Source organism: Typopeltis vanoorti, chromosome 6 (assembly GCF_054136105.1).
Source record: "Typopeltis vanoorti isolate ZY-2024b chromosome 6, IOZ_Tvanoo_1.0, whole genome shotgun sequence".
In the NCBI taxonomy this organism is placed as follows: domain Eukaryota; kingdom Metazoa; phylum Arthropoda; class Arachnida; order Uropygi; family Thelyphonidae; genus Typopeltis; species Typopeltis vanoorti.
The window spans coordinates 54,728,346-54,750,693 of record NC_143554.1 but is presented as its reverse complement, the minus strand read 5'-3'; the positions used below and the strand labels follow the sequence as shown (position 1 = coordinate 54,750,693).

Genomic DNA, 22,348 nt, shown 5'->3' with positions numbered 1-22,348 from the left:
GAAATAAAACCGTTGATCAAAGACTGGAGACCACGGATGTGAGAGTTCTGAGAAAGGTTAGAGGAGTAAATAGATGGCATCAATGGCAGTATCATATTAAAAATGAGAATATTAGGATTGTTAGAATTCAGGAATGTGCTAGTAGGTCTTATCTCAGGTGGTATGGTCAGTTAAACAGAATGGGAGAGGAAAGATTAGCAAAACAATTTTTTTTTTTTTTTTTTTTTTTTTTTTCCATAATGGCAGGTAATAGATCCAGAGGAAGACCAAGATATAGATGGATTGATACAGTAAAAAGCGCCTTATAAGGCAGAAATATAAGATCTGATATGTTGGAGTCTTCACAGATAACAGATTATGAAAGAAAAATTGTCGATCGAAAGTTAGTAATGATGTAAATTTTTTGTGTAGTACCTCTCATACTATGCTGTACAGCATAGTATGAGAGGTATTATGCTGTACAGCCTCCTGTGAGTATACATATTAGGAATTTGATAATGATTTTTCCTTAGAAATGAAATATAGAAGAAAATGGAAACAAATTTATTATTATTTTTATTACCCAAGACCTCATGGAGTCAAAGACTCATCTGGGAGGTCCTTTTATCACACACACATCTCATCATACCGTGTCTTAAACACACTCAAACTCTTTGCAGACACCACAATCTCAGGCAAGGCATTCCAATCATTCACAACTCTGCATGAAAAAACCTGCCTCTCACTCCCCTACTCACTCTTTATACAGTTTCCAGGAATGACCTCTGGTTCTCCCCTGATCTCCCACTATTCTCTGTAGAACTTCTCCACCATTGATCTTATAACAACCCCTTACCAACTTGTAGGTCTCTATCATATCTCCCCTCTTCCTTCTCACCACCAGACTCTGCCAATTACATCTTCTCAATCTTCTTCCTCTTTCCTCATATTCAACATTCCAGAGGTCAGAAACTACCTTAGTCAGTCACCTTTGGACCCTTTCCAACATCTCTTCATCCTTCTCAAAACCTGGTGACCAAATCTGGTCACAATAGTCCATGTGTGGCCTAATCAAAGCTTTATACAATGGAACAAGAATATCCCTACTTCTACACGTCAGTGTCCTCCGCATCATTCCCAGAAGTCTTTGTGTTGTCTTCACAATTTTGGCAATGTGTCCCCTAAATTTTAGATCCTTATCCCCTATCACCCCCAGATCTCTTATTTCCTCTACCTCCAACAATATATTCTCACCAAACATAAATTCTGCATCCCATCTTTGTTATCCAAATTTTAAAACCTTACATTTTGCAACATTGAACTCACATCCCCATTTGCTTACCCAATCACTCAATTTATTCAAGTCTTCTTGCAAGGCCACAACATCTTCACTATTTATGGTTCGTCCCAACTTTGCATCATCTGCAAACAACTGAATATCTCCATCCAAATCTTCGCCAATATCATTAATATACAAGTTAAATAGTAATGGCCCTAAAACAGACCCCTGAGGAACTCCACTAGTGACTTTCCTTTTCCTGGATATCGCACCCCCATACACAACTTGTTGATACCTATCAGATAGCCCGTCTCCAATCTAATGCACTAATCTAATATCATTATACTTTACAAAACATGAACAAATGTTGTGTAATTTGCTTCAGTTAATATCATGACATTACATGGTTTTGATTACTGGTTTTGACCTTTATTGAGTGCTCATGAATACTCAATAAAGGTCAAAACCAGTCTGGGTAGCGGCCCTACCCATAATGCATAGCATTATACACATCTGAAAAGGTATGTACTTTGCATTATGGGATAGTAAGAGACAACTGATGGTGAAGTATTAGCCTCTGTATACATGTAGCCCAGTCATGAAAATACTTCACACATCAACATTGTTTGCTTACACTTGGAGAAAGGATTAAACCAAGAATACAGTTTCTTGGCATGTTTAATTTGTGCATGTATTCAAGAATTGGTTATGTTCATAGCTTGATCAGTCACTCCTAAACTGATTATGTGAAGACTGTGACTTATAATACCAACTTTGGACTTTTATTGTTATTTTTAATATATTAGCTAAAAACACTAGTGTTAGTCATTAATCCGTCTTTCTCCTTTTAAATTAAGAATCCTCTTTATCTTTCACTAGCTTACAAGCAGACTTCATTCCATGCATATCTTGAATAAGCTATACTTTTATTGACATAACTGGATTATCAGACTTGCCAAATTGAATCTATCTGCTGTCCAACTGATAGCCTGTGAATCTGAATCTCACTGTTGTATGGATATTTTGTAATCTTCTTTAGGTGGTATTGTCTGGTATGGGATTGCCACTTTGCTTATTAGTTGCTTGAACTAGTTTGAAAAAGTTTCTTCTCTAAAGCTGATTTTGTAGATAATTTTCTTACTCTTAGCCCATTTTCAAATAAAAGGGACAAGATTTGATCAAGTGTTGTAAAATACCAGTGTGAATATTATTATTAATAAACTTTCATGAAGGCATTGACTCCATGAACATTTGTTAATAGACTCATCCTGAGGTGAATCTGTTAACATAATATAGGTGATTTGTAAACAATTTTGTCATTCATAACATTTATGGAATAAACTATCATCAGATCTCTATTGAGTCAAAAGACTCATCATGGTAGTCTCTCTTTCACACAAAGTTCATCAAAAAAAAAGGTGCCTTAAATATATTCACTATCTCTGCACCCACTACATTCTCAGCTGATGCATTTCAATCATTTACTATTCTCCATGCAAAAACTCTTCTTCTCACTCCCCTGCTCACACCCTACTGATAAAATTCCCAAGGATGGTTTCTTGTTCTCCTGCCACCTTTCCCAGTCTATGAAAAAAAATTCTTCTGTGTTAATCTGGTAATAATCCTTTATTTGCTAATATGCCTCTATCATATTCCCTCATTCTCCATTTTCTTGGTCTTTCTTTATACTCAGTATTCTGGAGGGTAGTAACCACCTTAGTTAATTGCCTCTAGATCTTTTCCAGTATCTTTTTTCCTTTGAAAACTAGGTGATTATGGGCCTAGTTGGAAATATGTGCATTGTATAGGCCACATATTTCCATTGTATGTGGCCTATACAATGGAACCATAACCTCTTTACTTTTACGCATCAGTGTCCTCAGCATCATTGCCAGAATCCATTGAACTGTCCTCATAATTTTATCATTGTATCCTCTAAATTTAGATCCTTATCAACCATTATCCCCCTTTCCCTCAAGATCTCATATTTTCTTCACCTCCTCTAAGATATCCCCCACCAGTTTTATATTGCATTCCATCTCCGTTTCCCGAATTTTTAAACCTTACACTTTTCAAAATTGAACTGGCAATTCCACTTGCTTTACCCATTTGTTTGGTCTGTTCAGGTCCTCTTATAAGCTATAGCTGATCTACTCTTCATAGGTCTTCCCAGCTTTGCATCATTTGCAAACTGCATATCCCCATCCAAATCTTTCCCAATATTATAAACATACAAGTTAAACAGCAATAACCCTACAACAGACCCTTGCAGCACCGCACTAGTGACTTTCTCCTTCTGGGAAATTGCTCTCCAATACCAACTTGCTGATGCTTATTGGATAGTGAATCTGCAATCCAGTGCACTGATCCAGCCCATCTGTTCCAGTTTAATTACCAACTTGTTATGTGGGAATCTATCAAAGGCTTTTGCAAAATCAAAGTATACCATTATGTATGGGGGGGGGGGACTAGAAAGTCCTGAACACCTAGAACAAAAATGATGCTAAAGCAACTGATATAACCACAAGAAAGAACATATCTTAAAACCCTTTAATATCCATGTTTCATCAAATTGTAATAATTTGTTCTTTTTCTTTTAGGATATATAAGAAGAGTTTCTTTAATATCATTTTTGTTCTAGGTGTTTATCAGAACTTTTCAGCCCCACCCTCATATGCATCTCCTTAGTCTGGTGCACTTGTCATCTTATTTAATAAGTAAGTAGGTTACTAAAACATGATCTCCCTTTAGCAAACCATGCTGTCCACCAGAAAGAATGCTACTGTTGTCAACCATCTCAAACACTTTAAGCATTCATACAGGCTTGAGTCTTGTCACCTCCCATATGAAGCAGAACAGTCTTGTCTTTCTACTCCTATGTAACTTGACCAAAAACTCATAGGTATGATAAACAAGGCAGATGATAATCCTTGCCACATTCTCAGAGCATGGGTTCAGACTATGTGAAAAAATAAATAAAAATAGTGACAGTGGTTTTGAAGCAGTATTGTGTGAAGTGGAGGTGTACAGGATGAAATGTTTAGTAGTGTGTTGCCATAGACCTGATAATGTGGAAGAGAGTGAGAAGGAAATTTTTAGGCAAATTGGTCTGGCTAATAAGGGTGATCATTATGAGTAATTTCAATTATGGTAATATGGACTGGAATAAAGAGCCAGCATCTGGAACCAAAGAGAATGAATTTCTTGAGCTTTTTGAGGGACAACACTTATTCTTTAGAAGTTCATAACAGAGGCTGCATGTGGATCGAGGGTCTTGGATTTGATAATTTCATCAGAAGATATTGTATATGAAGTACCAATCTTCTCCAGTTGGTGAAAGTGACAGTGAAGTCATCACTTGGGTTTTGCCCTGATATATCAGAACTTTGTGAGAAAGGGTTATATGTGGAACTATAAATCAGGTGATGACAAACTCAAGCGGCAGCTTGCAGTGATAGCATGGAATGAGGAATTGGATGGAAAGGAAATCAGTGCTGCTTGCTCTCTACTTAGAAACTATCTGCCAGAGGCAGTGACTGAATGTATTCCAAAGGTCAGGAGATTAAATAAGGCAGGCATAAAATGGATGATTGAAGTGGTGAAACATGCATTCTGGACGGAAAAAAAAAAGCATTGTGGAGGCAGCACAAGATGAATGGCAATAATCAGTTACATCAGTAGTACAAAGAGCAGGCAAGGAAGGTTACTTGCTTGGAAAGGTTAGTGAAAGTGCAGTATGAGCAGCAATTAGCAAATGAGTAGAAGTTATTCCTAGTTTTTTTTTTTTTTTTTTATGTGGCCATTAGAAGGAAGAGTGATTATGGGAGGATGATAAACACAGAGGAGAATATAGTGGAGGTGAGCAGTAGGAATGGGGGAGGAACCACTGATGGTGGGTGTTCAGGGGGGGTATATGAGGAATTGAGTGAATTTGATGTCAACAAGGCTGTGGGACTTGATGGTCCCACAGCCTTGTTGTGGGACCATCATTACATTAATGATGTCCTACATTAATGTTCCAGGATTTTGGAATGTTGTTTATTTGATAAGGTTGAGCAATTATAAATTGTAGTGGATAGAAAAGAGATGATAGAGATGTTGATGAGAAGGTTTTGCCAGATGAATACTAAAGGGATTATACATAGTATGAAGAGTGAGTCTGGAAGTTGTGTAAAGATTTCATTAAGAAAAAAAAGTGAGGAGTAGATTTTTATTTATTTATGAAGCAGTGCTGAGTAAAGAATATTGCTGGGAAAATGTTCTCTGTTAAGGTTCTGGTTAAGGTTCTCTGTGAGACAGACCTTCCATGATAATCTGTTAAGTCTATGGAGAAGGTTTATTATAATACTGTAATCTATTATTTATTCAGTCTTCAAAACTGATCCTTCAAGTAACCAACTTTTGCATGCAAACACACTTCTGGTATAATCCTATGTAATTGCACTTCAATTATCTAACCTTCAGTTATCAGAACTCGCTATTCTGATAATTGAAGAGTCAGATAAATGATAGTTTACTGTAATAATAATTTTATTGAGTGGTGGAATTTAATTAATTTATTTTTATAGATTTGACTAATTTATGGCATATGCTAGACATAGTTTGTTTTGCTTAATATTGCCTTTTAATTGGCCAACCAAAACAACTTTCATACATATCCTAAATGTCAAATTTCATTAAATTTTACCCATCCAGTTTGGAATTAATATTTCAACTCATTTTTTCATGTGGATGTCATATATACTGTATGTTGGTATCATATAATGTATGAAACCAACATTGAACCACATGTATGTTCTTCTTGGTTATATCATTATTATTGTTATTATTTTATGACATCTCCATGGAGTCTGGAAACTCATCACGAGAGACCCTAATCCACCATCATACACACAAATCCTACCATACTTCTCCTTGAATCTATTCACTGTCAGGGAAGCAACCAATTCTGATATCCAAATCAGATTTTATTAATTCCATTTAGGTATGGGAATTATTGTAATACGTGGTATTACATTGTATTGTAATACAATATCATCCGTAAATGACTAATCCTGTAGTTATGTTAGTAGTTGGCACTTCAGGAAAGTTAAAGATTAGAAACTGGTAATTAGCTAACGGAATTAATAACACATATAAAGGATATTAATTAAAGGCAACTTTAATGAATAACTTCAATATTTTGGCAACGTCACGTTGCCATCTTCAGGTACATAAAAATATGGTATGTGCACGCAAGCACTAACAAAAGCAAATGAAGAAGAAGGCAAGAAACTAATATTGTTCCTAAAGTCCTAATGGTGCCCTCTGGTGGGCTAATTTGGTTGTCTTAGCCGTTAGGCTGAAGTTCTCATAATGTAAGTCTAACAAATTTGGGTAGCTTAATGCACCCAAATTTGTTGAGGTTTGGAATGTTTTTTAGAGCTGCTGATGATTCCTTGAATAATCTTTCGTACTTAAAATTGCTGTGGTGTATTATTTTAGTTTTCTTCAATGAATTCTATGGTGGGTATCTAAGGCATGGTCTACCAGCCCAGAGTGGCTGTACTGGTGAAACCGGATGTAGTTTTTGTGTTCTGAAATCCTGATATTTGCTGTCCTGCCTGTTTGGCTAAAGTAGGACAGTTTGCAGCTGCAAGGGACCTGATATACACCACGTAGGTCTAGGGGAAGTGGTTGGTCTTTAGTAGAGTGGATAAGGGATGCCAACTTTTTTATGGTCTATAACAAGAAGTCGGGTCATATTTTTTGATATCGGTTATTTTCTCAGAGGTGCCCTGGATGTAGGGGATGGTGATAGATTTGGTGTAATCTTTATTGTGGAGGGGTTGTGGTTTACTGGTTTTTGGATTTTTTGGGGGTTATAGCCATTGGCTAAGAAAGTGTTGAGGATGTGGTTTAGTTCGGTGGTTAGGGCATCATCATCATCTGAGCAGATTAATTTTGCTCTGTTATATAGTGTTTTTATAATGCCGTATTGTTGTGTGTGTGTGTGTGTGTGTGTGGTGTGTGGGGGGGAGATTGCTAGTGAATGTATCTGCCAGTATGGGGTGGGTTTTCTGTAAACAGAGAAAGCCAAAGATCCATCAAGCTGGCGAGTGATTAAAGTGTCTAGGAAGGGGAGGGTGTTGTTTTCCTCTTTTTCTAAGCTGAACTGGACTCTGGGGTGTTGGTTGTTTAAGTGTGTTAGGAAGGAGTGGAGTGTATCTGAGCCATGTGGCCAAATAGCGAACACATCATCCACGTATCGAAGCCAAATAGTGGGTTTTTGTGGGGTGGAGTTTAAGGCTTTCTCTTTAAAGGGCTCCATAAAGAAATTGGCTAAGGGCAGGGAAAGTGGTGAACCCATGGATGTCCCCAATATCTGTTTGTAGAATTTTCCTTGCCAAACGAAATAGCCTGAGTTCATTGTGAAATGAAATAGGGCTGAGATATCGGGAGGAAACTTGGCTTGGATGAGCTCTAGGATTTGTTTGAGTGGGACATTAGTGAATAGGGAGGAGACATCTAAACTGACCATTATGTCAGTGAGTGAGAGGTTTTCTATACTGGCTTTAAAGTGGGCTGAGTTTTTTATGTGTGATGGTGTGTTGCCAGTATAGTGTACAAGCATTTTGGCTAAATGTTTGGCTAATTTATATGTGGGGGGAAATCGATGCCATCCACTATGTGATGTAATGGCACATTTGGTTTATGTATTTTTGGGAGTCCATATAATCGGGGGCGGGGGTCTAGAGTTATAAGGTTTTAGTTTGTTAGTGACTTGCTTAAGGATTCTGTGGAGAGTTCTAATCTGAGAGCTGGTAGGATTATATTCAGTAGGGAGGTAGGTAGTACGGTCTAGTACTAAAGCATTAGCTTACTTTTGTAGTCCTTTTGTTTGACACCACAGTGGCGTTTCCCTTACCCACTTTGGTGATTACTATTTTTTTGTTTTTCTTCATTTCTAGTAGAGCTGCATATTCGTTGGCAAGGAGAACACGTGTTGCGGTAATTTGTTCTCTTAATAGGACGAAGCTAGTGCGATTATAAATATGGAGAGCTTTCTGTGAAGTAAAACGGTGCTTAAATTTAACACAATTAGGGATTACCTTGTTATCCCAGCAGCGTTTTAGGAACGTCAGGCGATTTAGTTGTCTCGATATCTTCAACCTCATTTTGTCGTATTTACGGGCCTTTCGTGCGATGTCCTTATCTCCATGGATGATCGTAATTGTAGTAGCAAGGCTTATACATTGTCATACATAACTGGTAATGAGCTTACGGAATTAACAACACATATAAAGGATATTAATTAAAAGCAACTTTAATGAATAACTTCAATATTTCTGCAACGTCACGTTGCCATCTTCAGGAACATAAAAATATCCTAACCATATCGCCAACAACGTCAGACTGGATGTAGCTGGTGTTCTCACCAAAGAAAAACCTCCGAAAACCAGCTTATCCAAAGACGAATATGCAGCTCTATTAGAAATGAAGAAAAACAAAAAAAAAGTAATCACGAAAGTGGATAAGGGAAATGCCACTGTGGTGCTCAATCAAAAGGGCTACAAAGGTAAGCTTATTGCTTTAGTACTAGACCGTACTACTTACCTCCCTATTGAATATAATCCTACCAGCTCTCAGATTAGAACTCTCCACAGACTCCTTAAGAAAGTCACTTCTTGGCCTGTGGAAGTCGCTAACATACTAAAACCTTATAACTCTAGACCCCCCCCCCCCTTATTATATGGACTCCCAAAAATACATAAAGAGAATGTGCCATTACATCCCATAGTGGAGGACATTGATTTCCCCCACATATAAATTAGCCAAACATTTAGCCAAAATGCTTGTACACTATACTGGCAACACACGATCACACATAAAAACCTCAGCCCACTTTAAAGCCAGTATAGAAAACCTCTCACTCCAACACACTGACATAATGGTCAGTTTTGATGTCACTAATGTCCCACTCAAAGAAACCCTAGAGCTCATCCAAGCCAAGTTTCCTCCCGATATCTCAGCCCTATTTCATTTCACAATGAACTCAGGCTATTTCGTTTGGCAAGGAAAATTCTACAAACAGATAGAGGGGACATCCATGGGCTCACCACTTTCCCCACCCTTGGCCAATTTCTTTATGGAGCCCTTTAAAGAGAAAGCCTTAAACTCCGCCCCACAAAAACCCACTATTTGGCTTCGATACGTGGATGATGTGTTCGCTATTTGGCCACATGGCTCAGATACACTCCACTCCTTCCTAACACACTTAAACAACCAACACCCCAGAGTCCAGTTCAGCTTAGAAAAAGAGGAAAACAACACCCTCCCCTTCATAGACACTTTAATCACTCGCCAGCTTGATGGATCTTTGGTTTTCTCTGTTTACAGAAAACCCACCCCATACTGGCAGATACATTCACTAGCAACCCCCCCCCCCACACACAACAATACGACATTATAAAAACACTATATAACAGGGCAAAATTAATCTGCTCAGATAACAATGCCCTAACCACTGAACTAAACCACATCCTCAACACTTTCTTAGCCAATGGCTATAACTCCTAAAAAATCCAAAAACCAGTAAACCACAACCCCCTCCACAATAAAGATCACACCAAATCTATCACCATCCCCTACATCCAGGGCACCTCTGAGAAAATAATCAATATCAAAAAATATGACCTGACTTCTTGTTATAGATCGTATAAAAAGTTGGCATCCTTTATCAGCTCTACCAAAGACCAAACACTTCTCCTAGATCTACCTGGTGTATATCATGTCCCTTGTAGCTGCAAATTGTCCTACTTTGGCCAAACAGGCAGGACAGCAAATATCAGGATTTCAGAACACAAAAACTGCATCCGGTTTCACCAGTACAGCCACTCTGGGCTGGCAGACCATGCCTTAGATACCCACCATAGAATTTATTGGTAGGAAACTAAAATAATACACCACAGCAATTTCAAGTATGAAAGATTATTCAAGGAATCATCAGCAGCTCTAAAAAACGTTCCAAACCTCAACAAATTTGGGTGCATGAAACTACCCAAATTTCCTGAAGATGGCAACGTGACGTTGTCGAAATATTGAAGTTATTCATTAAAGTTGCCTTTAATTAATATCCTTTATATGCGTTGTTAATTCTGTAAGTTAATTACCAGTTATGTATGTCCAACGTATAAGCCTTGCTACTTAAATAAAGATTAGAAAATCTTGAATACTAGAGATTCACAGTGAAATTCATGCATCAAAAAAACCAAACATCCATTCCTGCGGTGGCAGTTCAAACTTGCTACCTTTTGGTTGGAAAGCAGGTATGCTAATGACATATTATTATTGTTACGTGACACCTCCAAGGAGTCCAAAGACTCATCGAGGGAGGGCACCTACTCTACAACTCGCCAACTACAGCAAACCGCAACTACCATCATCATCTACATCGGTGCCATCTACTGCCCACCACCACCACCACGTCTAGTACATATAAGCCAAAAGTGGGTTAAAGAGTCCAAAAGAAAAAAATTTCTACAGTGATTTAAACTGGTGATTAATTCTTTTCTTTATCACATTCAATTTTCAGATGTTTTTTATTGGCATATTAGATGCTTATTCTATAAACTTAAGAATGTATAGTCACTCACTATATCTAATTGCTGAAAAGTCTCATTTGAAGCCTCATAGATACAACTGCTGTTTTAATGAATATTTCCTGTGGCAAACTATCATTATAATAGAATGTTTCTGTAGGACCTATGAATTTGCTGTGTTGAGAGTTGACTGTTTTATCTTATTTCATTTAAATTAAATTGTCATTGTTTCTTATTATACATTACATAAATATCATCATTTTAATATTTTTTGGACAAAAAAGCATGAGTTTGAATTTCTAGAGAAAGGTTGTTAATTTAGGCCCCTTATAGTCTCATTAACATTTTTTTTTGTCTCTTTTACTGGCAGTAAGGTTTTTAAGCTTAAAACGATTGTTACGAGTTTCTAAGATTTGTTTCCTTTACAGATTTTGTACTTCCCTTCCTTCCTTTAGCACTTTTCGTGTGGTCTGCTCTGCTGTCTGCCTTTCCCTTTCTTCTTGTTGCAGGGTTAATGATGTGGTTGGCATGCCACTGAATTCCATGTTTTTGAAGTAGAAATTCAAAATTAAATTTGTGACAAATCTAATGTGAATTTAAAAAATAATTAGTATGGAACTCATTTAAAATAAATTTAAGTGAGTATATATATTTTTGTTTTCTATTATTAGAGAACAAAGTTTGTTGATTCTTTAAGAATATATGCTCGTGGAGGACCTGGTGGAAATGGACTTCCCAGATATGGAGGTATTGGAGGTAAAGGAGGTGATGTTTATGTTGAGGCTCATAAAAATTGGGAATTGGTGAAAACAAAATTAAAATTTCCATCTAAAAGATTTTCTGCTGGTCAAGGTGAACATAGCAAGTAAGTGTACAGTTGTTGCCATTTTTGCTCTCTTTAAATTAAATATTTAGGAGTGATATCCATGGTTTCTTTAAAAGTGTGAATTAGCTCTTCTTTTTTTGGTCATATATATATATATATATATATATATATCATTTTCTCCATTTACTTGATATCTAGATTGCAGCTTTTCAGAAAATAATAAGTTAATAAATTAAAAAAAATTATTTGGAATCAGTGCTTTTTTTCATTGGAATATATAGCAGCATAACAAAGACCATTGGAGGTTTGGTAGCCTGTATCATTTATGTTCTACAGTCATTTGACTGCATCAGTTATGCTATTCCCTGCCTTGTCTGTATATCCAACCTTTTAGTTATAGTAAGTTATGGAGAGTGAGATTTTGTTATATAATACTATATAACAAAAAATATATATTCTTTAGTTTTAGTTTGTTAGAATGTTTCAAATTCATATCTGTGATGGTGCATTGACTTCACGATCAGCATGTTGTGAATTCCAAAGAATGAAGCTTACGTAAATATATAAAAATAAGTATTTACTGTAAACGTATAAATATATACAATAAATTCTATTTTTCTGCCATCGTCTTCTTTGGATGCCATCTCCTATTGGAGGTCAGGGATCACCTTGGCAAATTTTGAGTGATCCTCAGCCACTTTGAACAGTCCTTCAGAGCTCATGTCAGTCCACTGTCTGACATCTGCCAGTCAAGATTTTCTTTGTCCATTTATCTTCCCTTTTATAATCAGTTGAAGTATCTTATATTTTTTACTCCAAAATAGGTGACCAAGATATGCAGTTTTTCTTCTTTTTATGGTATCTAAAAGTTCATGATTTCCTCATTTGTTCCAGTACTTATTGATCGGATGTTTATGCTGTCCATGGGATTATTAATATTTGTCTGTATAACCACATCTCAAAGGCTTCAAGTTTTTTTATCAATGTTGTTTTCAAGGTCCAAATTTCTGCACCATACAGTAGTACAGACCACACATAGCATTTAACCATGCATACTCTAAGCTCTAAATTTAAATTGCAGTTACACAGTGTCGATTTCATCAGGAGAAAATTTTTTTCTTGCCATTTCAATTTCAGATTGCATTCTTCATTTAATCAGCATCCAAGATATTTAAATTTTGTTACTCTTTCTATTTGTTTCCTGTTTAAAGAAAGTGCTGAATTAAGAATTGGTTTCTTTCTTAGACCATGAATTTAGTTTTGGTGATATTTATTCTTAATCCCATTTTATCACTCTCTTCGTTCACTAGTTGCAGAAGATTTTGAAGATCCTGAATATTGTCAGCCAGGAGAGCTGTGTCATCAGCATATAGGATGTTATTGATGATTTCACCATTTACATTAATCCCTTCCTCTCTTCCTTTTAAGATTTTTTGAAATATGGCTTCTGAGTATATGTTAAAAAGGAGAGGCAACAGCACACATCCTTGCCTTACTCTTCGTTTGATGTTAATGGAGTCTGTAATAATGTCATCAATTTGAACAGATGCCTTTTGATACCCATATATGTTTTTGATGATGCTGATGTCCTTACCATCTAATCCAAATCTTTTTAATAATTCAATCATTTTAGTATGTTGGATTTTGTCAAATGTTTTCTGGAAGTCGATGAAGCAAATGAATACTTGTTTTGGTCAGTACATTTTGGGAATAAGATTTGAGAACAGATTTTTTTATAGAATTACAATTAGAAAATTCTAATATTTGATATATGTAACTCTTAAATTCTTATTACATATTAAAACATGTCTATATGGCCATTCCAGAATGAATTATATAATATGAGCTCAAGAAACGTTTCTCATTCTCTGACTGTCACAGTTAAATTCAAATCTTAGGGATAACATCAAAATACTATACAAAACTTATTGAACAGTATTCAGCTGAAAGTTCTATAGTTTCATTTGACTATATATGAACTTCTTGTCTTTGTCTTTCTTTGTTTTATTTACTTCTTTTATTCTTTTTACTCATTCATTGATTGTCATTTCTCCAATTATTTAAAATACATTAAAAGTTGAAGATCTCACTTCTAATATACTTGCATATGTCCTCTTCTGGTACAAGTTTCCTTAATGCATCTTTCTTTATTTCTGATGAAATAGGCATGAGAATAATCACTCAGATAATAGGAGTACATTTAGTTGATCAGTTCCAAATACATTTCCAATAAAAAGAACTTTACTGCAAATCTATCTTGCTCCTTGAAACATATATAATTTTCTTTTCATTAAGCACAAAACATTATCACTAACACATGAAGGCTTGATACATTATACTGTAGTTCAATATTAATTTCACAGTTCCTCATTGGAGAGTAGATAAAGACATTGAAGTGTTTCCACTTGGTTATATTATAAATTAAAGATACCAAGAAATTATATACTTGGTTTAATCCATATTCAAGTGTAAGCAAACAAGTTTGCGACTGAACTATTTTCAGGACTGGGGCAACTCATGGTAAAGGTGCATGACTTCACATCACTTGCCTTAGTATCCCATAATGCAAAGCACATATCCTTATGGGTATGTATAATGCTATGCATTATGGGTCACTACCCAGACCAGTTTCAACCTTTATTGAGGTCTCATCAGTGGGAGCCAGACCCAGAGGTGAAATCAAGGCTGTAGTAATGCAGAAGTCATATTTTTACATATGAGTTGTCAAAAGGTGTCGCACCTTATTATTAAAATACTCTGTATTAGAGATAGTTGTTGAAAGTTTTTCCACTTGGTTATAGTATAAATTAAAGATACCAAGAAATTACCGTATTTGCCGGCATATAAGACGGACTTTTTTTCTTTGAAAATAGGTCTGAAAAACAGGGTGTGTCTTATATGCCGATACTCAGTTTTTTTATTACTTTCATTTCTGGAAATTTTCTCTGTTCTGATTTACGCAATTTCTTTCTTGCTTCCTTGTGGTGTGTGAGAGCATTCCAGTTAAGTAGAGTTCAGTGGATGCGCTTAAAACTGCTTATAGGAGTGTTTGTACATGTTCACACAAAAGGCTGGATGGATGGAGGAGGATTAAAGTTATGGATAGCTAAACTTTGGTCTAGGTGCCCTGTGCGGACTGTTGAAGAAGCCTGCCCTGCTAGTATGGGATCAGTTTTGTTCTCACAGAACAGAAGATGTTAAAAATAAACTCAAGGAATTGAAAACTCAGTTAGCTGTGATTCCAGGAGGTCTAACTAGTTAGCTTCAACCTTTAGATGTCTGAATTAATAAACCATTTAAGGGATTTATGAAGGAGAAGTGGAACAGGAGTCTTCAGATTTTGAGGTTCTGCCATCAGGAAGAAGGTAGAGGCCTAGCATTTCGCAAGTTTGTGAGTGGGTCAAAGCTTCATGGGATGCTGTGAAAACTGTGAAGTGGTTAAATCATTTAAGAAGTGTGGCATTAGCAATGCACTGGATGGTACAGAGGACAATTTCTTGTATGAGGATTCACATTCTGATTTAGAAGAGGTTTCAAGTGTCTCTTAATTTAGCTCTGGAGATGAATTTCTGGGTTTTGACGAAGAAGATTAAAAGGGGATACTCTTTCCTAGTTAGATTAGTTATTTGTTGAAAGTAGATCTACTTATTACTTTATATTTGAAATACTGTAAATTCATTATAATATTCAGTGATAAAGTTTTTTTCCTAAAAAATGTGTACAAAAAAGGGGGTGTGTTTTATATGCTTAATGCAGGATTTGATTAATGCAGCAGAATTAATTTTGACACTCCCTTTATATACATGGCAAGAGTTTTAATTAACGCGTCTTTAAATTTACTACGAAAAAACATGCAAGCCTCGAGGAGTGTTTTCTGGTTGAGAGAAATGGTTGAATCTTATTGCAAGAGAAATAACTTAGCTTTCAGAGCTCTTCTCTTTTGCTTTTAGATAACACACATGATCATCCAAATTCTCTTAATGATCTGTGTGAGAATGTGAAAGTTTTATTTTTTTCCACCAAATACGACATCATTGCTACTGCCCATGGAAATGGTGTCATTGCAACTTTCAAAGTCTGTTTTCTTAAAAAGACATTCTCAAAGGCAGTAGAAACAATGGGAGAAAATGCAATTACACTCCAACAATTTCGGAAAAATTTTAACATTAAACACGCAGTTGAAAACATTCATGACTTGTTGGAGCAAGTGTCTTCTAGCTTTTGGAAAAACCTCTTGCCAGAATGCGCTAATGACTTAGGTGGTTTTCAAAATCCTGTGAACATCATGATTGAGGAAATCATTGCAATTGGTGAAGACCTTGGTTTTGATGCAGAAGATGTTAAAGAAATATTGGATTCAAATTCAAAAGATTTCAGTGACAACGATTTCTTGAAATTGAGCAACAATGCGCATATGAAGACAACGAACAAATGGAATGTGAAGATGAGGTTCCAAAGGAGATAACAATCAAAGAACTGGATGGACTATTTTGCAGTTTAGAATCGCTTAAACAGTAAGTAAGTAATGGATATGGATCCAGATGTTAATCGAAGAATGCTTGTTTGCTGAAGTCTGGAGAGTCATTTTGCTTGTTATCGTAGAATTTATGGTAATAAGAAAAAACTAAAGCTGCTTAAATGACTCTTGATAACTTTTTTTGATTAAAAAAATGCAGTAAGTAATGTAGGTACAAACATTTATTAAACATATATTTTGCATTCATTTTTTTATCTTTCCTAAAAGAGTACCATATAAAACTATTAATACAGTAATCGGTCATGGACAAATTGTAATTTTTACCATTGATTATTATATTTGATTAACACGATTTTGATATACGTGATAACATCGAGGGATTAATTAATTGTGTTAATCAAGGAATACTTGTACTTGGTTTAATCCTTTATCCAAGTGCTGCCTGAACTATTTTCAGGATTGGGGCAACTTGTGGTGTAAAGGTGTAACTTCACATCACTTGCCCTTTACACCTTTATCACGAGTTGCCTCAATCCTGAAAATAGCTCAGACGGAAACTTGTTTGCTTACATTTGGATAAAGGATTAAACCAAGATTACTTCAACCTTGGTATCATCTTTGGGTCTGGCTCCCACTGATGAGACCTCAATAAAGGTTGAAACTGGTCTGGATAGTGACCCTTCCCATAATGCATAGCATTATACATACCTGTAAGGATATGTGCTTTGCATTATGGGATACTAAGGTAAGTGATGGGAAGTCATACACCTTTACCACGAGTTGCCGCAGTCCTGAAAATAGTTCAGGTGCAAATTTGCTTGCTTACACTTGGATAAAGGATTAAAACAAATATATAATTTCTTGGTATCTAATTTTTAGTAGGCAAAGATGCATATAAAAATTCTTCTAAGATCAGAGAACTTAACTTAGTAGTTTATTTTTCTTTCCAGTTTGCCACTTGTTGCTTACTTTCTTGTGTTCTTGTTACTTAGTGACTGCTGTTCTTAAAACTCAAAACTAATGCTCATGTCTGGTACATTCAAAGTGAAACTCAAACCACGCCATGGCTGCTATTAGTATGAAATTACACACTACAGGTGTTCATCATAGAAGTGCTACTGTAAACAACATAAATTAATATGCATATGGCATTCCCTAAGGATTATAATATTGTGGTAAGCAAGTTTACTATTTATATGCATTTAAGTTTTCTTTCGTTATGCTACCTGTCACTTAACCTCATGGTGGTTGTATAATACTCAGAATACAACTGCATTAGTAAAATGCCAACAAATTCGTATATTTTTAAAGATTATCATATGATAAAAGTGTATTCCTCATTAATGAAATTTTCACAGTATTATAAATTTTTTTATAATTTCTGTAAAAAACGAAAATACAAGGTGTAGCAGAAAAGTAAAGAGACAAAATTTGTATAAAATCAGGTCTTCAATGAATCGTCTGATACAGCTTGGCAGTAGCTTCAAATTACCCCCCCCCCCCCCCGCGCATGAAATGCACTGGTTTCTATGTTCCTTCCATGTAATATAGTAGGATTGGAAGTTCTCCTCTGTTAGCTCATTTATTTTATGTCCCCTGTCATGGCTCGTTTAATGTTTACTAGTCTCAAAATAGGTACTTTTTATCTTGTTCTTGAGTTTGGAGAAAAGAAAAAGTCACATGGTGATAAGTCGAGTGAGTACGGTAGCTGTTCCAACACTGGATGCATTTTTTGGCAAATAAATACTCACGGATTGACAGCACAGAATGAGGTGGTGCATTGTCTTGATGCAAGATCCAATCATTTATAATCTCTGGACACACATGTAAGACATATTTTCACAACTGTTCAAGGGTTTCTTTGTAGTAAATTTGATTGACAGTTGCTCGAGGCGGTACAAATTCTTGGTGAACTTGCTCATGCCTTCTCTCCCTTTCAAAAACATCTTGTGCCGCCATGATAAAGAATCATTACCATACATCCACTTAATTTTATTGAATGTTTCAGTAGCATTGTCATTCAGTTTAACAAAGAATCTAATCACACAATGTTCAAGATTTTGCTTCTCATTTTTGTGATGAACACACCAGACATACTATTTACTAAAAACACAATAACTCAACAGGTTTACTCTACTGACAAGAAAGTGTTGCCGATGGAATGAGTGAGAATCATCTAACATATTACTTCATCAGTTACAGTGCTGCCATTTGTTGTGATAAAAAAAAAACCTCGTAATAAGTAAATTACGATTATGTGAATTATAAAAAGATAGAGAATTTTTAAGAGGATATATATAAATTAAAAGAAAACTTGCTGTTTTGAGTTTTTTTGCTTATTTTATACTGTGTGGTAAGTAAATTACTCTGTCATGATAAATAAAAATTCTATTTTATTCAATTTAAAAAATTACCATGGTATGCAACTTTATTATAAATATATAAATAATATATAAAATTTAATATAAATATATTTCTCGATTGCTGAAGGGTCAAAGCTAGATAAATGGGAGGAGACTTCCATGTAGACTTTTAAAGAATGCAGAGAATTGACTGGGTTTCTGACGTAATATCCAGTCCTCTCCTTCTCATAGTGTACCCTATTGCTACCTGAATATTTAATGCACAGTGGTGGTCTGGCAATTTGGGACTTAGCTAACCAAATTGTATTCATTTTTGGCTTAAACCAAAACACGATGATGATACAACAGGATGAAATGTCATGCTTGTTGGGGAATTGCCTAAATAAACAAGTTTCCAGCTGTTTTCATCAGAGAACTGGAACCAACTTGAACTCTACAATCAACAGAGCTCAAGATAGGCATCATCAGCATAAGAAGTATCTACAGAAAAAAGTAGAACGTTCAGAACAATTAGAGATGTGCCACATCAACATTATTGGTACTACTGAAATGAAGACTAAAACAGGCAAGATTCTTCTAAATAGTAACTACAAGATGTTATATTTCAGGCAATAATGACAAGGGAAAGGAAGGAGTATCATAGCATTTAGTAGCAAAAATGAAGATTAGCTTCAATGGCAAACATTTTAACTGCAAACATCAAATTGGGGAATTGGACATTGAGGATTATTTGTGCTTATAATCCCACTGAAGAGTAAGTGGATGGATTTTTTGAGTAATTAGAGAAAGCACTTAATATAAAAGGGAAAAGTTGGTCCAATAATGTCTCCACCCAGTAGAGGAGAGAATGAATATCAGATGTAGAAATGCTTTGAAATTTATGGGAAAATCTGGAGAAAAGAGCAAACCTAATAATGATAAATATCTGCTGGATTTCTGTGTAGGACATAGACTAGTCATTACTAAAACCATGTTCCAGTATAAAGATGGGCAAAAAATTGACATGTAAAAAAAGAAACAAATAAGAAAAATCTCATTGATTATGTCATTGATAATGATATCTTTACATCTGTTCTGGACATAAGATTAAACAGGGGAGTTATTGCCATTTAGTTGCGAGCAGGCTAAAAATGAACTTCATAATGAAAGGAAAAGTACATTCGAAAAGTTTTAAAATAAAATCAAGCAGCTTTCAGAGGTGAGCTGTAGACTCATATATACAAATATATTATTCAAGCAAAAATGAAAGTTTGAAAGAGAACCAGCTGTGGAGACTTACTGGCAGACTGAAAAAAAAAAAGTTTGGTTCAGCTAGCTAGAGGGGTATGTTGTAAAGTTGTCTAAAAAAAAATATCAGAACTTCATGATTGACTCAGGAAGATAAAGTGGTAGTCATGAAAAAAAGTATATCAATAGTTCCTGGCAAGTAAGTGAGCATTGTTCTCTGAGAGAGAGAGAGAGAAAATACTGAGAAAAATGCAAGAAAACCAAGCAGCATGTAATTACAAGTTGCTAAACAAAAGTCATGGTAAGAATGTAGAAGATGAATATCGGGAAGGTGGCAAAATGTTCTCGAGGCTATTGAAGAAGCTTGGAATTGGAAGAAAGTGCTATAAAAGAAATCAGATGATAAACATCTAGAATTCAGATATCCTAGATGTTTGAAGCAGTTACTCTGAAAGCGTGTTAAATGAAACAAGCAGTGACAGAACTGTGACAGAAAATATTAAAGAGATATGCATTCAGAGGTGTGTGGAAAAGCAGCTGGTGCAGATGATAATTGACTAGAAATGCTCAAATGTGGAAGTATATTTCATAGTGACTGCACTTCATAATTCAGAAAGCATTGTCAGAAAGCAAAATTCTGGAAGATTGGAGTAGAACTCTCTTAGTATCCATCTATAGAAAAGGGAAATGAAATAAAACCGAATGTGAGAATTATAGAGGAATTTGCTTACTGAGTGTTCCAGAAAAAATGTATGCAACCATCTTTGATAAGAGTTTAAGTAGAATTCTGGAAGAGAAGAACATGATGAGTTCAGGCCAGGCAGGATAAGGATATGTCAGGATTAGATTTTCACTATAAGACAAATAGTTTTAAGATAAATATAGTCGTTCATTCACGGAGGCTATTGAAGAAGCTTAGAAATGGAGGAAAGAGTGTTATAAAAGAAATCGGATGATAAACATATAAAATTACAGATATCCTAGATGTTATTGATGATGCCCTTTGCTAGGTTGAAATTCCACCTAGAATGTGAAGAACCTTTTTCAGGGCTTTTCAAGTGAAGGTGAGTTAGCTGGACTCATATAGAGGGGGCTGGATTTTTTTCTCCTTCAAGGTTGGACAGCAACCAGAAGAACACATGCTATTACAGATAGTAGACAATGCAGGTAGAGCTAACTACTCTATCAGGTTTCTAAGAAGCCAAATTAATTGAGCTTAACACTAATATAACAGATATAACAAGGATCTGTATTTAATCCTGCGGAGGTCTCGGCTGATCTGACAGATACATGCAAATTGTTTAATATAAATATTTTTACGCATATTCAGTGTATAGCTTGGAGGTCATGAATAGCTGTGAGTATGTTACGAGTGATATTCTGCACTGTTTTTTTGCTGTAGTTCGGTTTAACACGTGTTATGTAAAGATTTGTGATATTTGACAGTAAATTGTATTTGAGAGATACCGCAAACTCCGATGTCGGTATAGTATTGGTTTAGTTTTTTTTTTTTTTTTTTTTTTTTATTTACCATTGAAAATGGTTGGAAAAATTTATCGATTGGATAATCCATCAAATGTTGAAGAGATTCAGCGAATGTTACTCGAGTCCAATGATGAGAATGATAAGAGTCGAATGTGAAAGTGATATTGGATAGTAAATTGTATCTGAGAGATATCCCGAACTCACTCCGATGTCAGTATAGTATTGGTTTAGTTGTTGTTTTTTTCTTTGTTCACTAATTTCTAGATTGTAACTGAAAATAAATAAACCGTCATTTCACTAATTCCATCAGTTTCAATAAAATAATTGCTATCACTGACATCTATGAGACAGAAGACAACACTTTTTCATATAGTGCTGCTTCGAATGTTGAAATAAGAATGTTTATTTACTATTCACATATTAACAGTCTCAATTTTCCTTCCTGCAATTCCATTTTCATAATCCTCTATTAATATATTCCGACTGTCAGATGTTCTTAAAACCCTCCTAAAACAAAATTCTCTGGTCTGCGTTTTCAGACTTCCATTCTTTATCTTCTTGTTTTCCTCCATTACCGTGGTACCAAACACACTCTTTCTCTGTCAGTCACCCATCAATCTCCTTAGTGAGCCTTCTTTCACTAAGTGGCATTCGAGAAGCTAGTAACAGCTGACATAATCATCACTGGCGAAAAAAAAATGTCTTGCAATGAACAACAGATGTTACAACACTTAACAATTATGAATTACAATAAAGAACATTGAAATTATTACATCTATCAGAATCTAGTAACTACATCAGTCTCAGATATTTTGCATTTCATTTTAACATAAATATCAATATTGGACATGTTGCAAGTGCTGGTTATATCTGGTTACGAAACCAAAACTAATGAAATGCTAGCATAAATAAACAATTGTAAAAAGATTCATAATTATAAATTATATGACTATTTTTACAAGGGTATTAAGAAGGAACTTGACAACATTGACATTCAGGAATGTGTGAGTAGAGCTGATGTTAGGTTCACTTAAACGAAAGATTAGCAAAGGAGAGGAAAGATTAGCAAAGCAATTTGCTGCTAGAACATGGCAGGAATACTACCCAGAGGAAGACCTAGATCTGGTTTTG

At 35.4% G+C, this 22,348-nt stretch overlaps 1 protein-coding gene across 3 annotated transcripts in view; it reads left to right on the top strand.

Annotated features, from left to right (window-relative positions):
• The window catches only part of LOC150105461 (GTP-binding protein 10), a 210,743-nt gene that overhangs the window by 9,679 nt on the left and 178,716 nt on the right, over positions 1-22,348 (top strand). For all 3 annotated transcript variants that reach the window (XM_090394162.1, XM_090394160.1, XM_090394161.1), the window contains exon 2: positions 11,511-11,704. In XM_090394162.1, the coding sequence (XP_090250288.1) occupies positions 11,511-11,704 (194 nt within the window). The remainder of the gene's footprint in view (positions 1-11,510; positions 11,705-22,348) is intronic.